The following is a 21276-nucleotide window of genomic DNA, read 5'->3' as shown; positions in this document are numbered from 1 at the left end:
CACACTGCCACTGCACATCTCAATGTGCTATGGTCACATTAGCCTCAGCAATTCAGAAAATTCTGTATACATACAAGCCTGCATGAAATATTCCACCTTGTTGTCTGCCGGTGTGGGGCAGCTGCAACACAGGCATGTCTGACCAACACATCCATTTATTTGCTTTAAAATAAGGCTTCAAGCCTATGGAAGCAGCTGCACACTGCCTCAGTAAAACCTCTGAACAAGAGTTTGTTTACAAAGCAAACTGAATTTCTCTGGGACCCTACCAAACAAAACTGAACCTCCCAGACAGCATGTCTGTTCTCAGAGATGGCAAGAGAACCACTTGAGTTCCCATTAGTATTTAAGCATACAACTGGGAAAAACCCAGAGCTGGGCACCAAACCTGCTGTGTCAGAGGCTGGTGACTGTTAGATTTCCCTCCGACACTGCTGCAGGAAGAGCCAGCCCCACACCTTCAGGAGATGGTAATTCTCAGCTGACTTTTGTGCATGTGGCCTCTCTCTAAAGGCCCTGAAAAAGAAATCACAGCATGACATTGCTGCAGAGCACTTCAGAGCCATCCTAGAGCAGGCTGTGCTCACCCAGCTCAGTTAAGGTGTACTGGTATGCACAAGAGAGCCCTTTTACTGCTACCCACACTACTGCAGAGGACACAGACGTGTCACCTGTGCTAGCTCAGCCATGGAACAGACTGCCTGTTGTCACTTGCCAGGGTCAGCAGCTGAACTTGGCTCTGTCCAGCAGATGGGCTGCTCCCACCACTTCCCACCACCATCACAATATGGCTTACCACAACTCCAGAACACCAAAGGAAGCTCTGCATACCTTGCCAACAGCTCACCTTGGCCCTTGCTCATGTCCAGTGTGGATGTGTAGTTCTCACAAAGACCCTGGCTGTTTAACACACAGGGACAGGGGAACACTGCTCAAAATGTACTACTACTGTGTGCTGCCTACAGCTTCGGTCAAAAGCAACCTTCCAGGCAGCTCCACAGCTTTTTGCTCTGACATCCACAGAATTCACCTGTAGTGCCTTGCAAAACACATGCTTCTTTGCAGTTGGCCTCTCCATTCCTCCCCTCCCTCCAAGGGACAAAGGAGGCTTATCATCAAAAGAAGACAGACACGGATATCAGCAGCCTACCAAATCTGCTTGAAGCCGTGCAAACATCAGCTCTGACCTTGGAGGCAGTCAAAACAAAATCACATCTTATCTCATTCCCAGCATGAGTATCTGATTAGTTGGAAGGACACTTAACATGAAGAGACAGAAGTACCTTCACTGCACACAGAGAAATCTTGCCTGCACACAGAAAAACAATCCAAGAGTAAATTCACAAGAGTAAATTTGCAAGAGTTAATTCATAAAAGGTGGTGGCTGCGTCCTCAAATCAGCTGTCTGCATGCCATCTTGATACTCGGGTCACTTGCCTTTCCAGCCTTAGAATTCAGTGTCTGATTCCAGTGCTGGGCTACCAACATGCAATTCCATTAGAGCAGAGTTATGCTTCTAGACTACACTTGGGATAAACTGCTAATCCTATCCCAATATAGAGGGACAGAAAGAAACTGGCAGGTTGGTGTCACCTGCATCACGAACTATAGTGGTCGAATATTCTCTGCAGTGAGAGGGTGAGGTGAAGCACTTCAGCTGAGTGAAAAGTGGAACTTCATTCTGGAATTATGGTATACATCTGGGAACTGAAATGTAGCTGTCATCTAAAAACATCTTTGCTGGGTATTTTGTTGGTGTGCGTGTATTTGGGTTTTTTCTTTAAAGGAATGAAATGCTATTCAAAGAAGTTATCCCGCTGCGTATAGTATCCAGTGAAAGCCAAAACCCTTACTGTAGAAAGGAGCAACTTGAGGAAGACTGAGCGATTTGCATGAGCCAACCACTTTAAAAAGCAAATCCTCTCTGAGGACAAACCACACTGAAATTGTTCCCAGGCTACATTCAGGAAAGAGAGGAAGAACGCTCAGGTTCTGAAAGAAAAACTTGCATTTTCTCACCGGGGCAAGTGTAGAGACACTTTATTTAAAAAACAAGCAAACATGTTTTCTATACCCAAACCCACTTCCTCTGTCTTTAGTCCCCGAAATGTTAATTTAAACACAAAGGAGTTCCTGATCCTGACCATGGACTCCATAAAGCAAAAACTGTTCACAGAGTTGTTTTTTGAAGAGATACTGGAGAAATAGACAAGTGTCACAGCCAGGTTTTGGGAACCACTGATTTACTTTGTCATTTGTGGATGCCAGGACCCAGAAGCTTCATTGTATTAGAAATTTATGAAAGACTCACCAAAACATAGAAAATTAGCTTCATAAAATTTCAGATGACAGTGTGATGAATAAGTATATTGTCATCCTGTCCACCTGGTGGTGACACTTGGGTACATTTACCCAAGACATACATTGTCTTTTCCATACCCTGCATCTACACACTACAATAGGCTGTACAGTTTTCCCCATGGCACTACCAGAAGCTCAGTGCACTTGAAAAAAAAAAAGGCTGCTATACTGATGTGCAATACAGCCTTTACTGCACACAATTTCAATACTTTTTCTATCATGTGATCTGCAAATGATCCAAGATAATCAGATATTTAATGAATATTTCATTGTGAGTGTTTCATTGTTCGTGATGACTTAGAAAAGAAGGAGCTACTTCAACTGCTGTTCAAAATAAGCTCCATGAGTGGTCTGTGAGGTTACAGAAAGCAAAACAAGAATAATTTACCCCTATTAAGTAAGCACAGACTTTTCACTGGCCTACCACAAGAACACATATTTACTGAAACACCAGTTTTCAGGGCACATATGATGGTTATTGATATAAAAACACTGCCTTCTGAAAAAACTGCATATTACATGTGGTCATGAAGCTGTTCTCAGCCTAAATCCTGTGCTGAAAATACTGTAAACACACAAACACAGTCTGTGCATGAAATTCAAAGTGAACAATTATCTGATTCATAAAGCAGAAACAAAATGTCTCCAACAACAACAGAAATTCCAAATAAATCCAAAACATAATTCATCCATCAGAGAAATTTATGAAATTACAGACTCCTAAAAATAGTAGCAAATCATGCAAAGAACTGACTCAGCAGCTCTCCAAGTCTCCCTGAGTGGGTATCAATGGAGACATTTCAAGCTCAGTTGTTTAGTGGGAACCCCCATTCCATTCCTAGCTTCAGGATCCAGTTTCAACAGGAAAGCTGAGCTAGGGAATCAACACAGCTCCTGACTCCCCCCTGGCTGGTGGGGTGCACTGGCCACACAACAGGAGGGAGCCACACTTATCAGCAGCATGAATTTCTTCTGTGAGAACAAAAGCCTCAGGTATGTGCCACAGGAAGATAAGAATCTGGCTCCTTGTGCACCAGGAATAAACGGCATTTAGACCCCAGTGCTTCCTGAAGGACAGACTTAAGGACTCCAGCAGGCTGTACCTGCTCAGCAGCACTGCTGCTGAGATTTGTTTCTGTGCCCTTAACCAGACCTAGGTCCCTGCACTCCCCTTGAAAACACAGCCAGGACTGAAACACAGCAGTGGGAGGACACAGGAAGCACCTGAGGTTTCCAAAATCACTAGCCAAGTGTGTGAGACCTGATAGCAACATCCACAGCCTCAAAGGCAGAGGAAGGGCAGGGCCCAAGTGATGCTCATGAAGTCTGTGAACAGAAAACTGCGCACAGAGAACAGTCTGGGCAGACAACCACTGAGCTTTGTGAAATACCACGAGGATATTTCAAGTTTAAACAAACAACTTCTACACCCCCAGGAACCAGAGACTGCAGCAATGCTACACTGCAACGTGGGGAACTGGGGACAGAAATCCCAAAGTATTACACAGAAACAACGGTGATAACCAGTGGGGACCACCTCACCACAGCCACGGGGTCAGTGGCTGCAGTGACCCTGTGACCCAGTCCCCACACCATGCTCTGCTCACAGAGACTGCCCAGGGTGCTCCTCTTCAATTTGAGATTTGCCAAAAATTTGTCCCAGCTGCTCAAAGAGGTGCTGGGAATGAATCTGCTTCTGAACAAATAAATTCCCTCTCTAACAACCTCGTGTGCTAGACTGCAGGAGCCAGAAGCAAGTCACAGAGTTTTCAGGACATCCATTTGCAGCAATAAGCATAAATCCATTATGTGTCTTACCAACTCTGGGTAGGTGATGTATTTTCCCTCCTGTAAATCAGTCCATAGAAAATTAAATCCCTAATTTCACTACCAGGATTTGTATTAGCTTCCACCAGCCTTGACTTTAAGCTGCTTATTTCACCTCAGACATCACTGTTTCATTGATTAGAACATATAAATAGAAACGTGTTTCTGCATCAAGACTTTTTCTGTATTGCATAGGATGACAGATGCATTATGGGACTACACAAGAAGTAACCAGCCAATTCTAACCCCAATGTGAAGTTCAAGTTTGGAGTATTTCCACTGAGAACAGTAGGGTTAAACTTGTCCAAACACATTCATAGCAGGCTTTTGCATGCTGATTTTTAACTTACGATAAAAATGCAAATCTCACTCCTGTTTATTTCTCAAACAACTACTGATATCAATGGTAATCATGTCATGATAGACTGCACAACTGAATATACTAGAAGAAAACACATTACTCAAAAAATCATTCATTTTCAGTTTTATGGAAGACACTGCAATCCTTCTCATCTGATCTTCATAAAAGATGAACATATTTTTTTTGTTTTCAGTCACCTGTAAAAATGAATTTAACTATGAGAGACAAGATTGCAGGCAGCTCTTGCAGTTCCACTCAACGTGCACACTGTGTCAGGACCTGCTCCAGAAAACCCTCCCGCTGCTGAGAAGCACCTGTGTACCCATCGAGCTTATTTCAGTGCACAAATCCTGAGAAACCAGGGCTGGAGACCAGGAAACTGATCCATTCCTCATCTTTGCAGCACACAAACTCTGCCTTGTCCCCCACTGTCTCCTGCTGCCCTGAGAAGCCAGGGTGTAAAGGCAGAATGGGCCTTGCAGGCTGTGCTCTGCTGTCCATGTGCCATTTCTGGGCAGGAAATTCAGGATACTCAAGTCTTATATTTGATACTCTGTGCCTCTAAGACTCACATCAACCATGGTGGAGTTTCTTCCACTTCGTAAGTATTAATTACAATATTTTCTTAAATAACCTGTTGAGTATCTATCCCTGAAACATATTGCAATGTATTTCTTAGAGTGAAATTTGTAATCCTCTAAAAAGGACCTCCTTCCAGGATACTCACTTGCCCAGGGTTAGGCATTTTCATTGCACTTCTCTCTGGACTAATCCCAGCTAACCAAGCTGCATTCATTAACCACAGACAAATACTGAATCCACTATTTTCATAACAGGGGCCAGATCCCACACAATGTTGTCACATCACTTATTCTCTCCTATGAGAGGGAGAAGGATGATGAGGCATCAATACTGGCCCTAATTGTCAGAGCTACAAAATGCCAGTCTGCAATTAAACTTCCTTCCCAGTCTGGGTTTTGCTTTGACTCTAGATCTCATTATAACATACAGAGCCATTATGTCCAATGCTATGCCATGCTAAATATCCTGCTATGGGGTACTTAGGGCAGAACACCTTTCTAATGATGGAAATTACATTTCTGTTAGACTTGCTGCACACCATCTCTCTACTGGAAATCTGAAACTGAGTGTTGCTGAATGTATGAAAAATCTGCTTTATCTATTAATTTATTTAAAGTCACTTTCTGCTTACTTTGCCAGTGCCTTGAGGAACACTGCAGTAATGGAGAGGCTCTGCAGAACTCCTGAAGGTCTTACAAAAATAAGATACAACAATTCAGCAGTCCCTGTAGAAATCTGGAGCATTTTCAATAACATTATTATTGAACACTAATAAAGCAATCCCTAGCTTGCAATACAGGTATGGTGGTACCGCTGACAATATTTCATTAAAAATTCCTAGAGGGCAGCAGGGATCCAGCTATGAAGACAGCACTAACATCCAAAGCTCTGAAGGGAAGAAAGCAGATTTTTGGCTATAATTTATTAAAAAGGAGCTTCCCTCTTCTGCTTATTCAGAACTCATTCTTTCAGATATATTTCCAGTCCTTCAGTTCATGTAAAGCACATGTTAAAACACACCAAGATGGCATTTCAAGTTGTCTGCCAGGTTTTACATCCTTAGACACTTTGCTTCAGTTTTGATTCATGTAACTGTCACACTAAGTTGTGGTAGAAGGAGCACAATGAAAAAGGCTTTAAACCGTGCTGTTATGGTTCCCTACCTCTTGATGTGACAGGTATGTTATTATTGTTGCACAGTAACTGCAGTATCTATTAACAGTGATACTTCCAACTCAACACACTGTGTCTGTAATTCAACTTGGTAACATATAACCTTGAGCGGTATAATTGCAAAAGAAAAATGAGATGGAATTACAAATTTACTTTACTCTGACATATTTGAGAAAAACACACAGTTGGTAAATTGTGAGATCAAGAGAGTGAAGACTGAGCGCCTGGGGCTGGAAATGTAATAATGTACCTCATTTCACAGCTCCCAGCCCAAACTTGCAAGAGGTCTGTGCAAACTAAGCTGTAGTGGACAGGCTGCAGAGGCACAGGCTCCAGGTCACTCAACGGCCATGGTGGCAAAGCAGTTTATCTGCTGTTGACCAGCACCAGGCAGTGCATAGTCCGTGTACACCAACTCTTCTTTGGCACTATTCACAGGGGCTGTATACCACAGATTTTACATGCACAGCTATAATTAATGATAGAAGAAGGAAGGAGAAGAGCATTTCTATGTTCAAGACACTGAAAACAAATGTTAACTGGCAGCTACAATTTCTACCAGGTGACTTAAAGCATTTAGATAAATACATGCAGTCATAAAGATTGCAGACGGGCCTCCAAAACCTACTGACTACAGCAGAGAAACCAGGGGAAGAAAGCAACTGGCCTAGAAATATGTGCATGGTCTGGTCTTGCTCAGGACAATGAGGGCTAACAGGAGACAGGGCTCATCGTGCTCAGCCCAAAGCTGGCACACAAAGAAAGGAGGACTCCATCCCATTGGTCAGCTACAGATGATGTTTCTAACTTGATGAGGATTTTATTCAGAATGAAACCCTGCACTAAACCCAGCCCTTGGACTCCAAATGCAATGAAGCACCACTGGGATTTATGGTCATGAACTTGTATTATGTGCAACAATCTGACAAAACTCTTATTTCCCCTCTTCACTGTTCATTTAGCCACTTTTATGAATCTCATTACAGATTCATAAAAGTGCCTCAGTAAAATGAGGCTATTACAGTCCCAAGCAATTTTGATTTAAGACAACACAAATGAAAAATGAGAATGTAAAATATTTATACAAACAAATGACATTTTACCATTTTCCACGCTAAAGTGGCAAGAGGAGAATGAAAACACAGTTGACACTGAAATTCCTTCTCCCAGTAGGCAGAAATTAGAGATCAATCATACATGACATAGAGTTAAAAACCAAAAAAAGTCAGTTCAGGAATTTAACCATGCTGTGGCTTGCATTTGCAGCTCCAGCCTCATTTCTTTGAGTACGTATTCTCCTTTAAGTGCAGCAGAAAATGTGCAAACCAGTCTCTGTCTTGGCTTCCCTATCCCCATTTCTGCTTCCATCTAAGTTCAGCTTACAGAAGGCAGTTCTGAACATGACATGCCTACGTACTGCTGATATGATGGGTGCGGAGATACTTGGCTGAGGACTGCTGGCCCTAAAGGCTTGATTCCAGTTATGCTCATGGTTTAGCACAAGGCCCAACTATGTTGGCTCTTGAACAGATTGTTTTGTACTTCATTCAACCCTTACAGTACACATTAAATACCTCCAGTGTATTAGGAAGCCATTCTTAAAGCACACAGCTGCTATGGCAACAGCTTTTGTAGGAAGCAGATGTTCCATTCTCTCCATAAACCCAGCAGCTTTAATAGCACCTGGTGTTGTTGGTGATACCCCAAGGAAATACTGCAGTCACAAAAAGTGAACTAGGCAGCCTGCTGCCTGCCATCAGCACTGCTGTTTCACTGGAGACATCATTCCTAACAGAGACCCTCAAAACCAAGTTAAATAGCCAAGGCTGCCTCACACAGGGATTACTTCTGAAGAGTTGCTGAATAGCAGCAGCTCTACTCTACTCTCAGCACCTGCAAAAGGCAGCCATCATAACTAGCACAGTGAACAGGCATGGAGAGGTCCTGAACAACTGGCTGCTGCAGACATGGATTATTAACAAACACAGGCCTTCCAAGGTTGCTGAGCACCCCTGGCATATTTTGATAAGAGAGCAGAAAGGCAGCCACTTCTTTTCATGACTCCTTGCAGGGGAGCCAGCCTCATGCTGGCACAGCCATAGCAACCCAGACAACAACAGAGCATCAAGGCAGATGAAATCACAGAGACAGAAATGCAGAAACTACCCGAGTGAAGCATTTTCATTAGTGACTGCCCTGCACCAGAAAGCACCACCTGAGCCCCTTCCCCTAGAAATACTTAGTTGGATTTGAGTTTGAATCAGGACTTTGTGCCTTGAGTCCATGCTACTTTTCATGTAACATTCACTTGTAAGCCAAGTGTTGTGATCACACAGGGAAGAGAAGACTAGACTTAACTTTCAGCTCTCAGGGTGACAACAACTACCTCCGAATAGCTCTGGCACACAGCTATTTATTGTAATGCACATGTGGAGCTCCCCTTTACAAGAGGCCCCAGTAACTGTAATGATAACAAAAGCCCATTATAAGAAGGTGAAGCCTCTAGCTGCTAGCAGATGCCAAGTTGCTAATGACCCCACAAAGATGAAATCAGAGCCCGGGCTTAACCAGCTAATAGCCTCAGCAGATGCCATTGGGCCTGGCTGTCTTGGAGCAAGAGGAGGGGATGCACCAGAAGCAGCCACAGCTCTGCCTCAATGACAGAAGCCTTTGTGTGGCAGCAACGCTTGCCCAGCCAACCTTACACCCACCCAGGTAACTGTTCATCCCCTCTGGGACTGCAATGATTAGAAGAACACATCAGATCTCTGTCCTCCCTGAAACACTGCTGCTTCATTTTCATTAAACTATCACCTGCTATTTCAGAAGAGGAGTCAGGAAACAAAGCTCTGCTTACCTAAGAAAAATATGAAAGAAGAGAAAACAAACAGCTCCATCCCAAGCAAAGCTCTCTGCTCTACTGATTACATTTAGCACCACCAACATGCCTTTTCCCTCATCCTCTCTCCAGCCTGGTATCAACAGCCTGCCCCAGGATCTATGAATTAACCCTCCACAGAAGATGTGACCTGTGACGTACCAGAGAATTATGCTTTTATTTTTTGAAAGGCAGTCCAGCCAACAAAATACAACAGGTTCCCTGAATGAGGCTGTGAGGTAGAAGGGCAAACTGAGACTCCTCTAACACCCTGCCTAGAAAAGCAATATAAAGGGAGAGTTGAAGACATCACATCAAGAGAGTTGAGGTTTGCACATCAAGCTCTGTGTCCCTCACACACACAGATTTGCATGGCAAAGAGAGGAATGGAGAAGGAAAACATGGTTCAGGCAGCTACAGAAATCAGGTCTGCTTCTAATTGAACCTGTTTTTACTTGGGGAAGAGGTTGAGAATGTGAAGTCAGTATTGCCTTAACTCACCCCACACCTAGGGAGGGGGTTCAGTCTGCTCTGTCCCTGGGCACTCAGGGACCTCAGCCTTCATTGCTGTTGTTTATGGAACAAATACCTCTCAAATATCTCTGTCAACAAATACCTTTGATCCCCACATAAATCTTTTTATTTGTATACACATCACAGGCTGCGGCCCAAAGACAATACACTTTTCCTATCATCTGACATGTATATAATTCAGTCAAGAAAGGAAAAGACACATATGTGAGAGTATTTTTCAGCAGTTTATTGTAGACTGGGAAAGCAGTTATTTTCTTTAGCTGCTGCTGTTATATATCAAAACGTGTAGATAGGAAAATATTAAGTTATTTATAGCTACATGAATAAGTGAGTTTGTGGAATGCTGGCCAAAGAAAGCCAAACAGTCCTTTCACTGACTGAAAATGACAAGCTTTTTGACTTCCTTGGTAAAACAAAGCTACAAATGCTCCTTTCAGGGCAGTAAAAATACACCATAAAGTAATATTTAAAGTATTTTGTTCATTTAATGCCCTATTTTAATAGCAATCTTGATAATGTTAGAAGCAATATGAGGTTCTTCCAAAAGGAGAAACATCTGACCTGTTATTTGTTGAAAACATCCTACAAAATCGACTCATAATTTTTACCTGACCCCTTTGGCAAATTCAAATGCACTTCACGTACTTCTTAGTTAACCAAGAGTATCAGGCAAGTGTTCCAGCCCTCTTCTACTAGAGCACCCAAACCCTGAGTAAGACAAAACACTTTATCTGGTCTTGTGTTGTCAGGGCAATGCCCAAAGCTCCCTGTGGCTGCAGGCAGCACCCACAGTCTGAGTGCAGCTCCCCAAGCACTGACTCCAGCCACCACCTGTTCCATTCCTCACTTCCTCTGCTTTCCTCTATCTTCACCTGTTTTATTGACTAGAGTTAAACTAGTGTAAACACTTAAACATTCATTATCACACTGATACCTTGTCCATGGGCACACTGATTGCTACCAAGTCGTTTTGACATCATGCCAAGACATTACCTGAGACCCAGCTGCCAACTGTGGCATTTTGCTCATTTTATAAGCAAGATGGCATTTTGTAATTCTAGTAACAAACCATTAAGATGGGCAGTTAAATACATTATATGGGGAATTAAATGTAAGGCATAAAGAGCAGCAGCAATTTCTCTGGTCTGTGCTGTACAGAACCAGACAGATGTGTTTGTGATGTTTGGTTTAGCAGAAAGATCCCAGCAGCAAGAAAGGAGATGGAACCTGACTCCCTGGGCCAGCTGGGCCAGTCTGGGCTGAAGCCCATGAAATGCTGCCCAGTTTCTTGACCTGGGTCAAGCAACTACCTGCCAGCATGAAAGCTGATCTGAATCCTCAATGTTTGCAACTGATCTTTTTGTTCATTATGCAAACAAATGTTTCTGCTGTCCCAGCTTTGAACTCAATGTATAGTTAATAGCCAAGCTAAAATCAAAGCCATAATCACTGAGGTGGAAATGATCGCAAATACTGCTTAATAACCCAAACTGGTGCCCTTTGCTAGCTGAGCTCAGGGGCCAGCACTACCATGCTGCTCGTTTGGGGGACATTTCTTTGGAGGTCACCTGCAGCCACAAGAGCCAAAATTGCAGCACCTGGGCCTTCAATTCTAGCATTCAGATCTGACCTCCAGAGCTAATGCAGGTGATTTGCAGCATGGCCCCTTTTCCTCTGCTCTACCCCATTATCTGCACTTGCCTGCCCAAAGCACCTTTGGGCAGTTAACAGCTTCTACTGCTCTCACTTCTCCTCCTCCCCCATAGGAACCCAGTCCTGTTTTTCTCAGAAATGCTTCCATACATCTCCAATAAAGGGAGACTGTCTTAGCCCACAAGACAGTATTTAGCATACTGCAAAATGTTTATTTTCAACTAATTTACACTTTGTTATTCTTACAGTCATCCATCTCTTATATTTTTCCAAAGTTCTTCAGCTGGGAAGGGTAAGCTAGGTCCCAAGACTGTAAAACAAGCTTCCACCAGGAAAGGTGGTTCTGTCAATTGCTCTTTTAAACAGAGAAAGGATTTAAAAGCCAAAGAGAAACACAACAGTGACGACAGCCCTGACAGAAACCTGTCTGATAATTCCTGCCTGTATTTCAACATCCCCTCAGCCACAGCACATAATATAAGCATTCTCTTCTGAGCAGACTCAGTCAATATCAATCAATGCATAGGCATTTTAACATAGCCACCAGGCTGCCTTCTCCATCTTTGTGACAAAGGTATCACTTTCTTGCTCCCTCTCTTCCAAAATAATCTCCAACCCTGAGTAAATTTACATTTCAAGGCAGAGTGCAGAAGGTCTCCAAGAACCTCATTAAAGTTCTCCTTTCACTGGGGCAAGACAGATTTTTTTATTTGCTTGGAGTCCCAAGCCAGAGGCAAATGTCTGCCTCACAAAGGAGAGAGCTGATAGGGTGCAGTGGCAGGCAGGTTGCAATTGCTGTCTGCTGTCTGCAATTTGCTTTTGCAAAAGGTTAATCCCTAATGCGGTTCAAGGAGGCAAACACCAACCTGCTGTACATGCAGCTGCATACAATGGAAAGATTTTTATGGCCAAGGACAAAAAGGTCAGGGACACTCATCACGTTCACATTTCTCCTGGAAAGCCATGCTGAACAGCAAGCTCCTGAATATGAGCCTCTGTTCACAGTGAAACAAGCACAAACTAAGGAATATAAAGCTGCAGGTGCTAGGAAAAGGGCAGGAAAGTACAATGTGCAGCTGCTGTAAGGGACCTCATTTGTCCCAGGCATCCCAAACATTCCTTGTATTGAGCTATCAAGCTATGAAAAAAATGAGCCATTAATAATTGGATTTGGTAGACATGTGGTTTATAGAACACTAAGGCTTGAAAGGCCTGATAAATAGAAAGAAACGCATTTTTGTGAACACTAGTGCAAAGCAGAACATTTCTTGCCTCCAATATCACAAGCATTTAAGTTGAGCCTCAGAACATTTTTCAGATCCCATCCTTTAGATTATCCTTGGGAAATTCCTCTAGCTCTTAGTAGAACTGGTGACCTAAATCTTGTAACTGGACTACACCACACTACACAACAAAGAGCAGAACCACAAGAAGACAGGCTCTTCAGGCTATCAGCGCTTGCATTACTTTTACACACCTTGGGATCCTGCTTTCTCCAGAAGGACTGGCCTCAGCTGATCCAGTTCCCATTTTAGAGTTCCCACTGTGTAACCCCAATGCAGATGCGGCAGGAGCACTAAGGAGAGGGCAGGTCTGAGATGCCACTGTCCTCTCTCCACATGCAAAATAAGACAACTCAAGCATAAGATACCAGAGGAGTTACAAAGGACCAGTTCCCCCACAGACTACTGTGCTGAGGGAGCTGACCCATGAACAGAACTGCCTTCTTCAGCATCTGGGCTAGAATCAAAGTCCTTTATGAGCACAGCTGGCTGAACAAACTGGAGGAGTCAGTTCCTTCCAACTCGGTGGTAGCAGTGAGGATGGAAGAAAAGCTTACACGCAGTGTAATACCAAAGCCAGCAGAAGGAAGACTGAAAATTGCGATGGAAAAAACTGAGAATTTAATTATAAAAGCAAGGAGTATTTTCCATCCAGATCTAACAAGCTACCACCAAACACTGAAGGAGTACTACAGCTCTAATTCCATCCAGCAAGAGACGTGTAGATTTTGCTGAAATTATACAAAATACCATCCCTGCAAATTACTCTGCCACTTTTACCTCTTCCCAAACCTCTGCAGCTATGCTTTTGGGCAACTGTCCTGACCTTTGGTATAGGCAGGTAGAGAGCTGATACAGGTGCAGCCATTCCTTCCAGATTATTCTGCCATGCTTCCTCTCTAACAGCTCCCATCTCACCAACTACTCTATTCAGATAAAAAGGTTGACAGCTGAACTATAGCACTGGAAAGAGAAGATGCCACAAATAAACCTTCAGGTCATCTGAACATTGTCTCCGAGAGACAATCACAAAAATTCCCAATTTCTTTCTTGAGTTATATTACCAGCTTTTTCCCCAGAGCTGTGTATCAGAATACCCTGGAACACTATCATACTTCAGTATGTTATTTCTTGTCTATTTACAAGAACAACAGTTTACACTCCAATTCTCTTTCACTTCATCCATTTCTAAATCTGAGCATATCTGCTTCTGCTGCATTAAAATCTGTCTTATAGCAGGCTTATGTTAAAAAAGCATTGATTTTTGTGAAGTCTCTGACAAAAGAAGCTGGTATTTTGTTTAAAGTAGGAGAGTTACATTAATTTTCCTGTTTGCTGACAACTTTTCAAACTACCACAATACTATGCCCCTGTGATCTCTAACAGCTAGAGCATGGCTACAGAATAAATTTAACACGTTCTTGACTTGTTCTAATTCTGATCTTATTTTAGGAAAGTTGAGAGGCTTTTTCCTCAACCTTTCCGATTCTTGATTGGAAAAAAAAAAAACAAAACACACCCATAAATAATTCTGCCTTGTTGTAGGACTTACTGAAACAATTCTCTCCAAGAAATAAAAATAATTTCTATTTCTTCTATCTAAAAAGTGGAGACTCCAAAACCAGGCTTCTCTTCTGTCAGGAGCACATGATGACATATGTACATGCTCATCCACAGCAGACACAGTGGAAATTTCTCATCAGGAAGCACTGCCCTGCCCCTCAGCTGGAAGTGCATTACAGCCACAGGTCCCACATGCTCACTCTGAGGAACTGACTGAAGTTGAAATTTCCACAATACAGGTAAGTTCCAGCAGATCCAAGCTTTTGGAAAAAGATTCCAGCACATGCTCCAGGGATGTAAACATCTTTGTAAGACTACAGATCACAATGCTGGCAAACCCATTCAAAAGGAAAACAACAAACAAAACAAAATACAACAAACTTCATCTGGTGATATTTATGCTGGGAGAACTTGTAGTATAAATTTTTGAAAAAGGGACTCTTCCACCTCACCATGAACACAATGGTGTTTTAAAAGCTGCTGTTGCTTTTACTTGCCCAGGACAAAACCAAAGAGCACACAGAGTACCTCTGCTCCTTACTGCTGCTGCTCCTTTCCAGTCCCAACCTCTTTTCCAGTTTTCCAGGATAGCATGGATGCACTGGTTTGTCCCAGCTCAGCCCCACCTTCAGCTATCAGCAGACCATATCCGTGCAGCTCCCCAGCACTGGTCCAATGTATGTTTTATTCCCACTAGGGCAGCTCAGACTGCTGCCTGAACAGTCCCGGACAAAGATTACGCTGCCACAGCGGTTTCTATGCGGAAGAGCCATTTCTTGTTAATGCCTCTGATGTCTGCAGCAGCGTGCAGCTGCAGACAGCCCCGTGCACTAGAAATGGGCAGGGGGAGTGGGATGAAGCTGCCTCCCAGGCAGCTGGCCGCCAGCCATGGGAGAGCAGCCTTTCCTTTGGGGCTGCTGTCTGAGGGTTTTTTAAATCCCACTTTACAAACGGCAACTTTGATTTGCCAGATGTAAAAGTAGCCTGCAAGAGGGGATGGCAAATTACTTAATTCCAAAGGTTTAAATATACTTACTTCTTTAATGGTATATGAGTACACAGTCACCATCTTCTCTGGATATTAAGTGTCAAGCAATGAATCTAAGGGGATTCTTTCCCTTTAGTCATGCAATTCAGACCACAGTGTGGTTTCAGCTGCACTAGGAGACTATTTTGAGTGCTCTGAATATATACAGTGTGCTCAGAATTAGCCAAAATACTGATCTAATATGAGTTGATAGCTGCAGAAGTAGATTAAACAGGTAGAAAACCCACAGGGGCATGTAACAGAAGGGATGGACAACAAAGCAATGACTTTGTTATGGTAACACTGAGGTCAATCCCACAGATTACAGAAAATGAACATTCCCTATCATCTGGTTTTGCAATGATTGGATCTCAATGCTGAAAATGCTCAGGTACCTAGCACCAACAGGATGCTACTCAGTAAATTACATTTTCTAGACTAAAGCTACATTTTTATCCTCAAGCCTATAAGTTCTCCCCAAACTGGAAGCTAACAGAGCACTGTAAATATTTTAAACAGTGACATCTCAGCATTTACTCTTCCAGATCCAATAGTTAATCAGCTAAGCAGTCCTGCATCTTGCCTGCTTACAGCCAAGAAGCCCTTCCTGATCCAGACTGTCTTTGGCTGTTAAATTATGGCTTTAGACAGATTAGTTACAGATAAAGGGAAAAAAAAGTAATTATTCTTATCATTATGTAGGTATTCCACCACTGGGAATACTACCATGAACTCTAAAGACAGGCCATCAAAAATAAAGGTCAAGTCCACTCTGTCCTGACTCTGGTTCCTGGCTGTTTAAGTGAACACACTTCCACTAGTTCATAATAAGATGCAAGAGAAACATTGGTTCCATCTGCAATACAGCAGACACAACACAGGCAGACTACAGGAAAAAGGGATAAGCAGCAGGAGGGCTTGTGGGACTTTCCCACCCAAAAAAAAAAAACCCCATCTTTTCCAAGCTGGAAGAGTTCTCACATGTAGGTCCCCTGCCTGTATTACCAATTTCTTGCTGTCACACAAAAGGAAATTTCAAACTTTCTGGAATACACCTGGAATTGCCTGAGAACATTAAGGCACTTAGCTTGCTAACACTGATTTCCTATAGGCCTGACACCCAGCAGAGGCATGGCCAGGTGTGAGGCCATAGCTCCCAATGCCTGGTTGCAGCAGGGCTCGTTTATGTTTGCTGCATCATCAGATAGCTACGGATGCAGTTACAGCAAGCACCAAGTCACTCCCTTTGTGTAAGTTTCAATTCAACAACCAAATCACTCTCACATTCCAAATTTAATAGCAATGACCACAGGAGATAAGGCAGAGTGTCCTTAATGCAAACTCACCACACCAATTTCTTATACAGAACACCACCTACCAAATCTGTGTCCTGTGAAACAATGGGATTAAAGCTTCACCTTGCAGTCTCCTCCCAAGCCATAGGTGATACACTCCCCACTCCAGCCTCCTTCAGTTCAGCTGGCTGACTGGGATGGTTTGTTTGCTAATAAAGTGCTTCCCAGTATTTACACAGCAGATAGTGGGCCTGCCCCTCTTCATTTTGTCCCTACTTTCCTGTGGGTTTCAATTAGTGTCACCAGCACCTGCTCTTGTTTTAGATTGGTTTAAGTCACCCCCTGACCTATCACAATTCTTCACTATCAGACGTAATTATCCTTTGGTAACTCTGTTGAAGTCTCTAGGCAAGAATTCCAAACAATTCTAAGTGGTAACTGCTGTTTCAACAACTATCCTGTGCCAGCACGGTTCAAGGCCACAGGAATCTCTAGTGTCTCCTGCCTTCCCTCCCTCAAGGAGGCTTTCTTGGGGCGAAGCAGCTCTCATGACAGGGACATACTTTTATTCCTGATCTACTGAGCTGAAATAAAAACAAATTGTGTCCAAGCCTTCTTTCTAGTGTCTCTGTAGAAAAAAAGGTGATTTATTTTCTAGGGAAAAAATATGTGAGCTGCAAATGTCAAAGCAGTAACAATTTAGAGTTAACTCCTCATCAATTCTCGTTTCACCTAAATCAGCTCATCCAATTTGTTGTTGCATGACTGCATTTACTATCATATCTATTTAACATGTGCTGGGTAAAAGAAAGATCCAAGGGCTTCAGAAAATGGAAGGTTTTGCCTTCCTTGTCCCAGCTGCTTCTCTGCAACTTTCACAGTCAAGAGCCTGCTTTTTACAAAGCCAGTAGTGCTTCAGCTCCTAGTGAAGTGTTTCAGAGCACCAGCAGCAAGGACTGACTTCCGCTGGCACTTCTGCACTGCCACTCTGACATTGGTCTTTACATTCAGGATGTTCAAACACAGAATAAAGCCTCAAAGTCTTTCCAAACTTGTCATTAGAGCCATTCTACTTTCAGGAAAAATAAACCACCAGGTACTCAAGGGTAAAAAAGAACTTCTATATGGTTTGTAGCACGGTTGAAGGGACAGACACAGCTTTTCCACACAGCTGTGAAAGGACAATGATGCCCTGTTAAGCTTCCTTCCTTTGTGGTCCTTAAAACTAGGCATCACATTTATATCATTATCAGTACACATGGCAATTTCTGCTCAAGATTCTGTGTGCTGCCATTTTTCTGATAAAGTAACCAACAACACCACAGTGGAAATCTGTTTCCCCTTTAACTCAGGACAGAGTATTTTTTGATCAAAATGGGACTAAAAGTCCTCTTAACACTGTACATTCCCTCTTCCCAAAAACTCCAGTGACTAGGCCTGGCACCAGCAGCCTTGAAGAAGGGTCTGCCCCAGACAGCCCATTCAGTCTGGTCTCTGTTTTCACCAGGCACAGAAGGTGACAGCCTGACAAGTGCATTAAAACTTTAAGCTATCTGAAGACAGCCAGACAGAAACTTTGTGTACAGACCCCCCCCCCCCCCCCCATTCCCAGGGAACTCTTCTTTGATTTAGCTTCCTAAAAATAGCTCTTTAGAGGGAATTGAGGCTTTCAGGGGTTGCTTGTTGCTTTTTTAACCAGTTCTGAAAAGGCTCCCTCATCCATAGGCTTTTGTTGCTTTCAGCAACTTACAGGTCAAAAAGCAGAAGATATTCTGACAAAAGAAACCTGACCTACATCTTGCCGCACTCTACTGGGTTACATCGTTCCTATGCATGCTTATGTAAGAAAGAGAAGTGGTGCACACTGAAGAGGGTTCAGGAATCACAGCCTCCACTGCTGCCTCTTCAGTAGCTTTTCACCCAGCATTGGTGAATTCCTTTAAAATTTCTCTACCGTATTTTCCTCTTTCTGCAAAAAGCAATTAAGAATATTTACTGACCTCACTGTGTCACAGGGGAGACACAGTATTTCAGTTAATTATATCTTGTAAAGACTCTAAGAACATCAAGTGAGAAACGCTTTATAGGAATGTGGAGTGCGTCATAAACTCAGAAAATGCACCAGCAGAGACACAAAGGTCATACCTGAAATGAAGTATGTCAAATAAGAACCCCGTTTAAAGAAAAAAAGTTGTCATTTAAATAACTACAACATGCTGTCTCACCATACCTTAACTGAGATTTTACAGGACACTCATCAGAAACTCAGTAATTTCACTTGATACTTGGTGAAGTGGAAGGAATCTAAATAGATAAATAAGGTGATTTGCAATCAGTGATAACTGTTAGAAACCACAAACTATAAAAGTTGGTTTATTATCTGCTTTAAAAAGACAGAGTAAGCGCCCACACAAGGAGAAGGAGAAATGTCTCTCACTACTATCCATTGCTATCTTTGAGTAAAAGCCTCCCTTCAGTTTTGGTGTTAAAAGCAGAAATCATCTCCTTTCAGTACAGAAGCTGAAAGCTGCCAGTGCCTCGGTTCTTACAGGGTCAAAGGACAGGATCTCCCGAGCTGCAGGGGAGCAAACAACAGGCAGACAGGGGCAGGGGGTGTGTGCAAGGGCAGGGGACAGCCTGCTGCTTCTACCACGGCACTCTGCTGGGTTAGCTGTAGATTTTGTCCCCAAGGGATTTCACACTAAAGCAAGATCCCATGCCCCGACTTAACAAGGTGCCAGCTGCCAGCCGGACCAGCCAGCATCACAAGTCAAGTCACGGATCAGGGCACATACCTCAGAGGCCTTGATGTAATAATTACACAGCAGTGTCTGCACCATTTTTCAAGTACCCACTGCTGCCTCGGTATCCTTTTGCTAAGCAGAAGGATTCAAACGCAGTTGGGACCACGACTTGACCACCTTAAGAGAGGGAGGGCTGGCAGGCAAGGATGACCCTCCCAGGAGAGCCTGGGCACTGCACAGTTGTACTCCTTTTGGAAAGGTGGCCCACAAAATGCTTTTGAAAGTTCACTTAGTTGCCCTTAAGGTTACTGAAGTGTTTGCAATTTGTCATCTTCTCTGCCCCAAACCCCCACAGCATTTGTTTCTTTCCCCTAAGACTCCTCTCTATTCCATGTGTGAACTTCAGGGTGTTAGGTCAGGTTTTGTAAGGCTGGGAAGGAGTACAGGAGTAAGGCTGGTGCACTTGTACAGCTGCCTTTCCTGTTTTGCCTGAGGGACATCACACTGTTCAGGGCATTCAAAGCCCTTCATAAAGCAGAGAGATCCCACCAGTGGCCTCACATCCTTTTAGGACCAGACAAGGACTGCTTAAGGTAAGAACTTCTTTGGTAAAGGATCTCATCATCTTCTTTCTATTACTCCACTGCTTTCATCAGCTTCTTCTGCTCTTAGGCAGCATCCTATCCCTCACCTCTCCCAGCCACAAAGACACAGGCTCTGCCATTACCAGAGTACCCCAGGGGAAAGGCAAAACGTGATCTGCCTTTCCCAGTCTATCTCCCATCTTTCAGAGGCAGGAAAAAGACAAAGATAAGTCCATGTTCATTCGTTCCTCTCAGATGTCAGTACTTCAATGCACTGGTTGTGGCCCAAGATTCATTCCTGCCAGTACTGGTGATCACAGCATGATCTGGGTAAGGTATGCACCCTGATTTCTGAAGGAAGAACATGTGAGATAGGCTGCAGAAAGGCAGGTGATACTATGATTCAGCACTGAGGTTGCTTGTTGGCACTATCTTCTCACCATTATCATCCTGTTCCTGAAAAAAAACCCAAAACTCATAGTATGCTTAAATTTGACCAAGTGACCTATCACTCTGGCGCCTCCTTCTAATGACTGCAATACTTCCAACCACAGTATTTCTGATTCACTCATATGTGTCCCAAAATCCTACTTACAGGCTTTTGCCAGTGGCAACCGAGATGAAAAAGCTATTTGTGGAAATGAGAAAGACAAGATGATGTGGAAGAGGGAAATATAACAACCAGGGCATAATCTAATTCCACAAGAATGAATTCTACTTTCAAACCTCCTCAAATTAAATTTAAATTAAGAAAGTATTTCCTTAGAACACATTTCTCATTTGAAGCAGCCACATCTCTCCTGATTCTGAGTGCCTAAATAAATATATTGCACACACCACTTTAAATAAAGATAGATTTTTCCATTTTCTCTTTGACCATTTATTGCAAGCTCCAATTGTACCGCCATCTCTCCCATATTTTAGTCACTCTGGGGCTATATTTTACACCTTCAACCTATCATTTTATTAGTTTTCACGTTAGTAGCGTGCAGTAACAGAGATGTCCAAAGCCACTAATCCTCCTTTTATACTGAAACAAAGACCTCAATGGCAGGTCATGGGGGAACATGAACAAATGGTGCCAAAATACACTATCTCTTTCCTCTCGTAACACAGCACCATTAATTGGCTCCCTAACTGGCTGAAATTTAAAATCCACTGACAAGCATGGCAAATTCTTGCTGTTAGAGAAAACATTTTAGAGGTTTGTTCACTTAGTATTGGAAACCTAGTGCTTCCTCATTACAAATCCAACACATTTGCAATGGAGATATCCCAGAGGGAGAATAAAGGAAACCAAGTGAAGCCTGAAGCAGACTGCAAACAAGGAAGCTGAAACAACTGCTGGATATTGTTGGTTCTTCCACACATTTTCAGGATACACTCTTAGCACACAGACTGCTGAGTATTA

At 43.1% G+C, this 21276-nt stretch overlaps 1 protein-coding gene across 7 annotated transcripts in view; it reads right to left on the bottom strand.

Moving 5' to 3' along the window:
• Positions 1-21276, bottom strand: part of ARHGAP24 (Rho GTPase activating protein 24) — a 181361-nt gene that overhangs the window by 45131 nt on the left and 114954 nt on the right. Inside the window, exon 1 of one of the 7 annotated variants that reach the window (XM_068187697.1) lies at positions 848-872. The exons of the other annotated variants lie outside the window; for them this stretch is intronic. Coding sequence (XP_068043798.1) covers positions 848-863 — 16 coding nt within the window. The 5' untranslated portion in view covers positions 864-872. Of the gene's footprint in view, positions 1-847; positions 873-21276 lie in introns of those variants that run through there. 7 annotated transcript variants of the gene reach the window in all.

Source organism: Anomalospiza imberbis, chromosome 4, assembly GCF_031753505.1.
Source record: "Anomalospiza imberbis isolate Cuckoo-Finch-1a 21T00152 chromosome 4, ASM3175350v1, whole genome shotgun sequence".
NCBI lineage: Eukaryota > Metazoa > Chordata > Aves > Passeriformes > Viduidae > Anomalospiza > Anomalospiza imberbis.
This window is presented reverse-complemented; position numbering and strand designations above follow the sequence as displayed.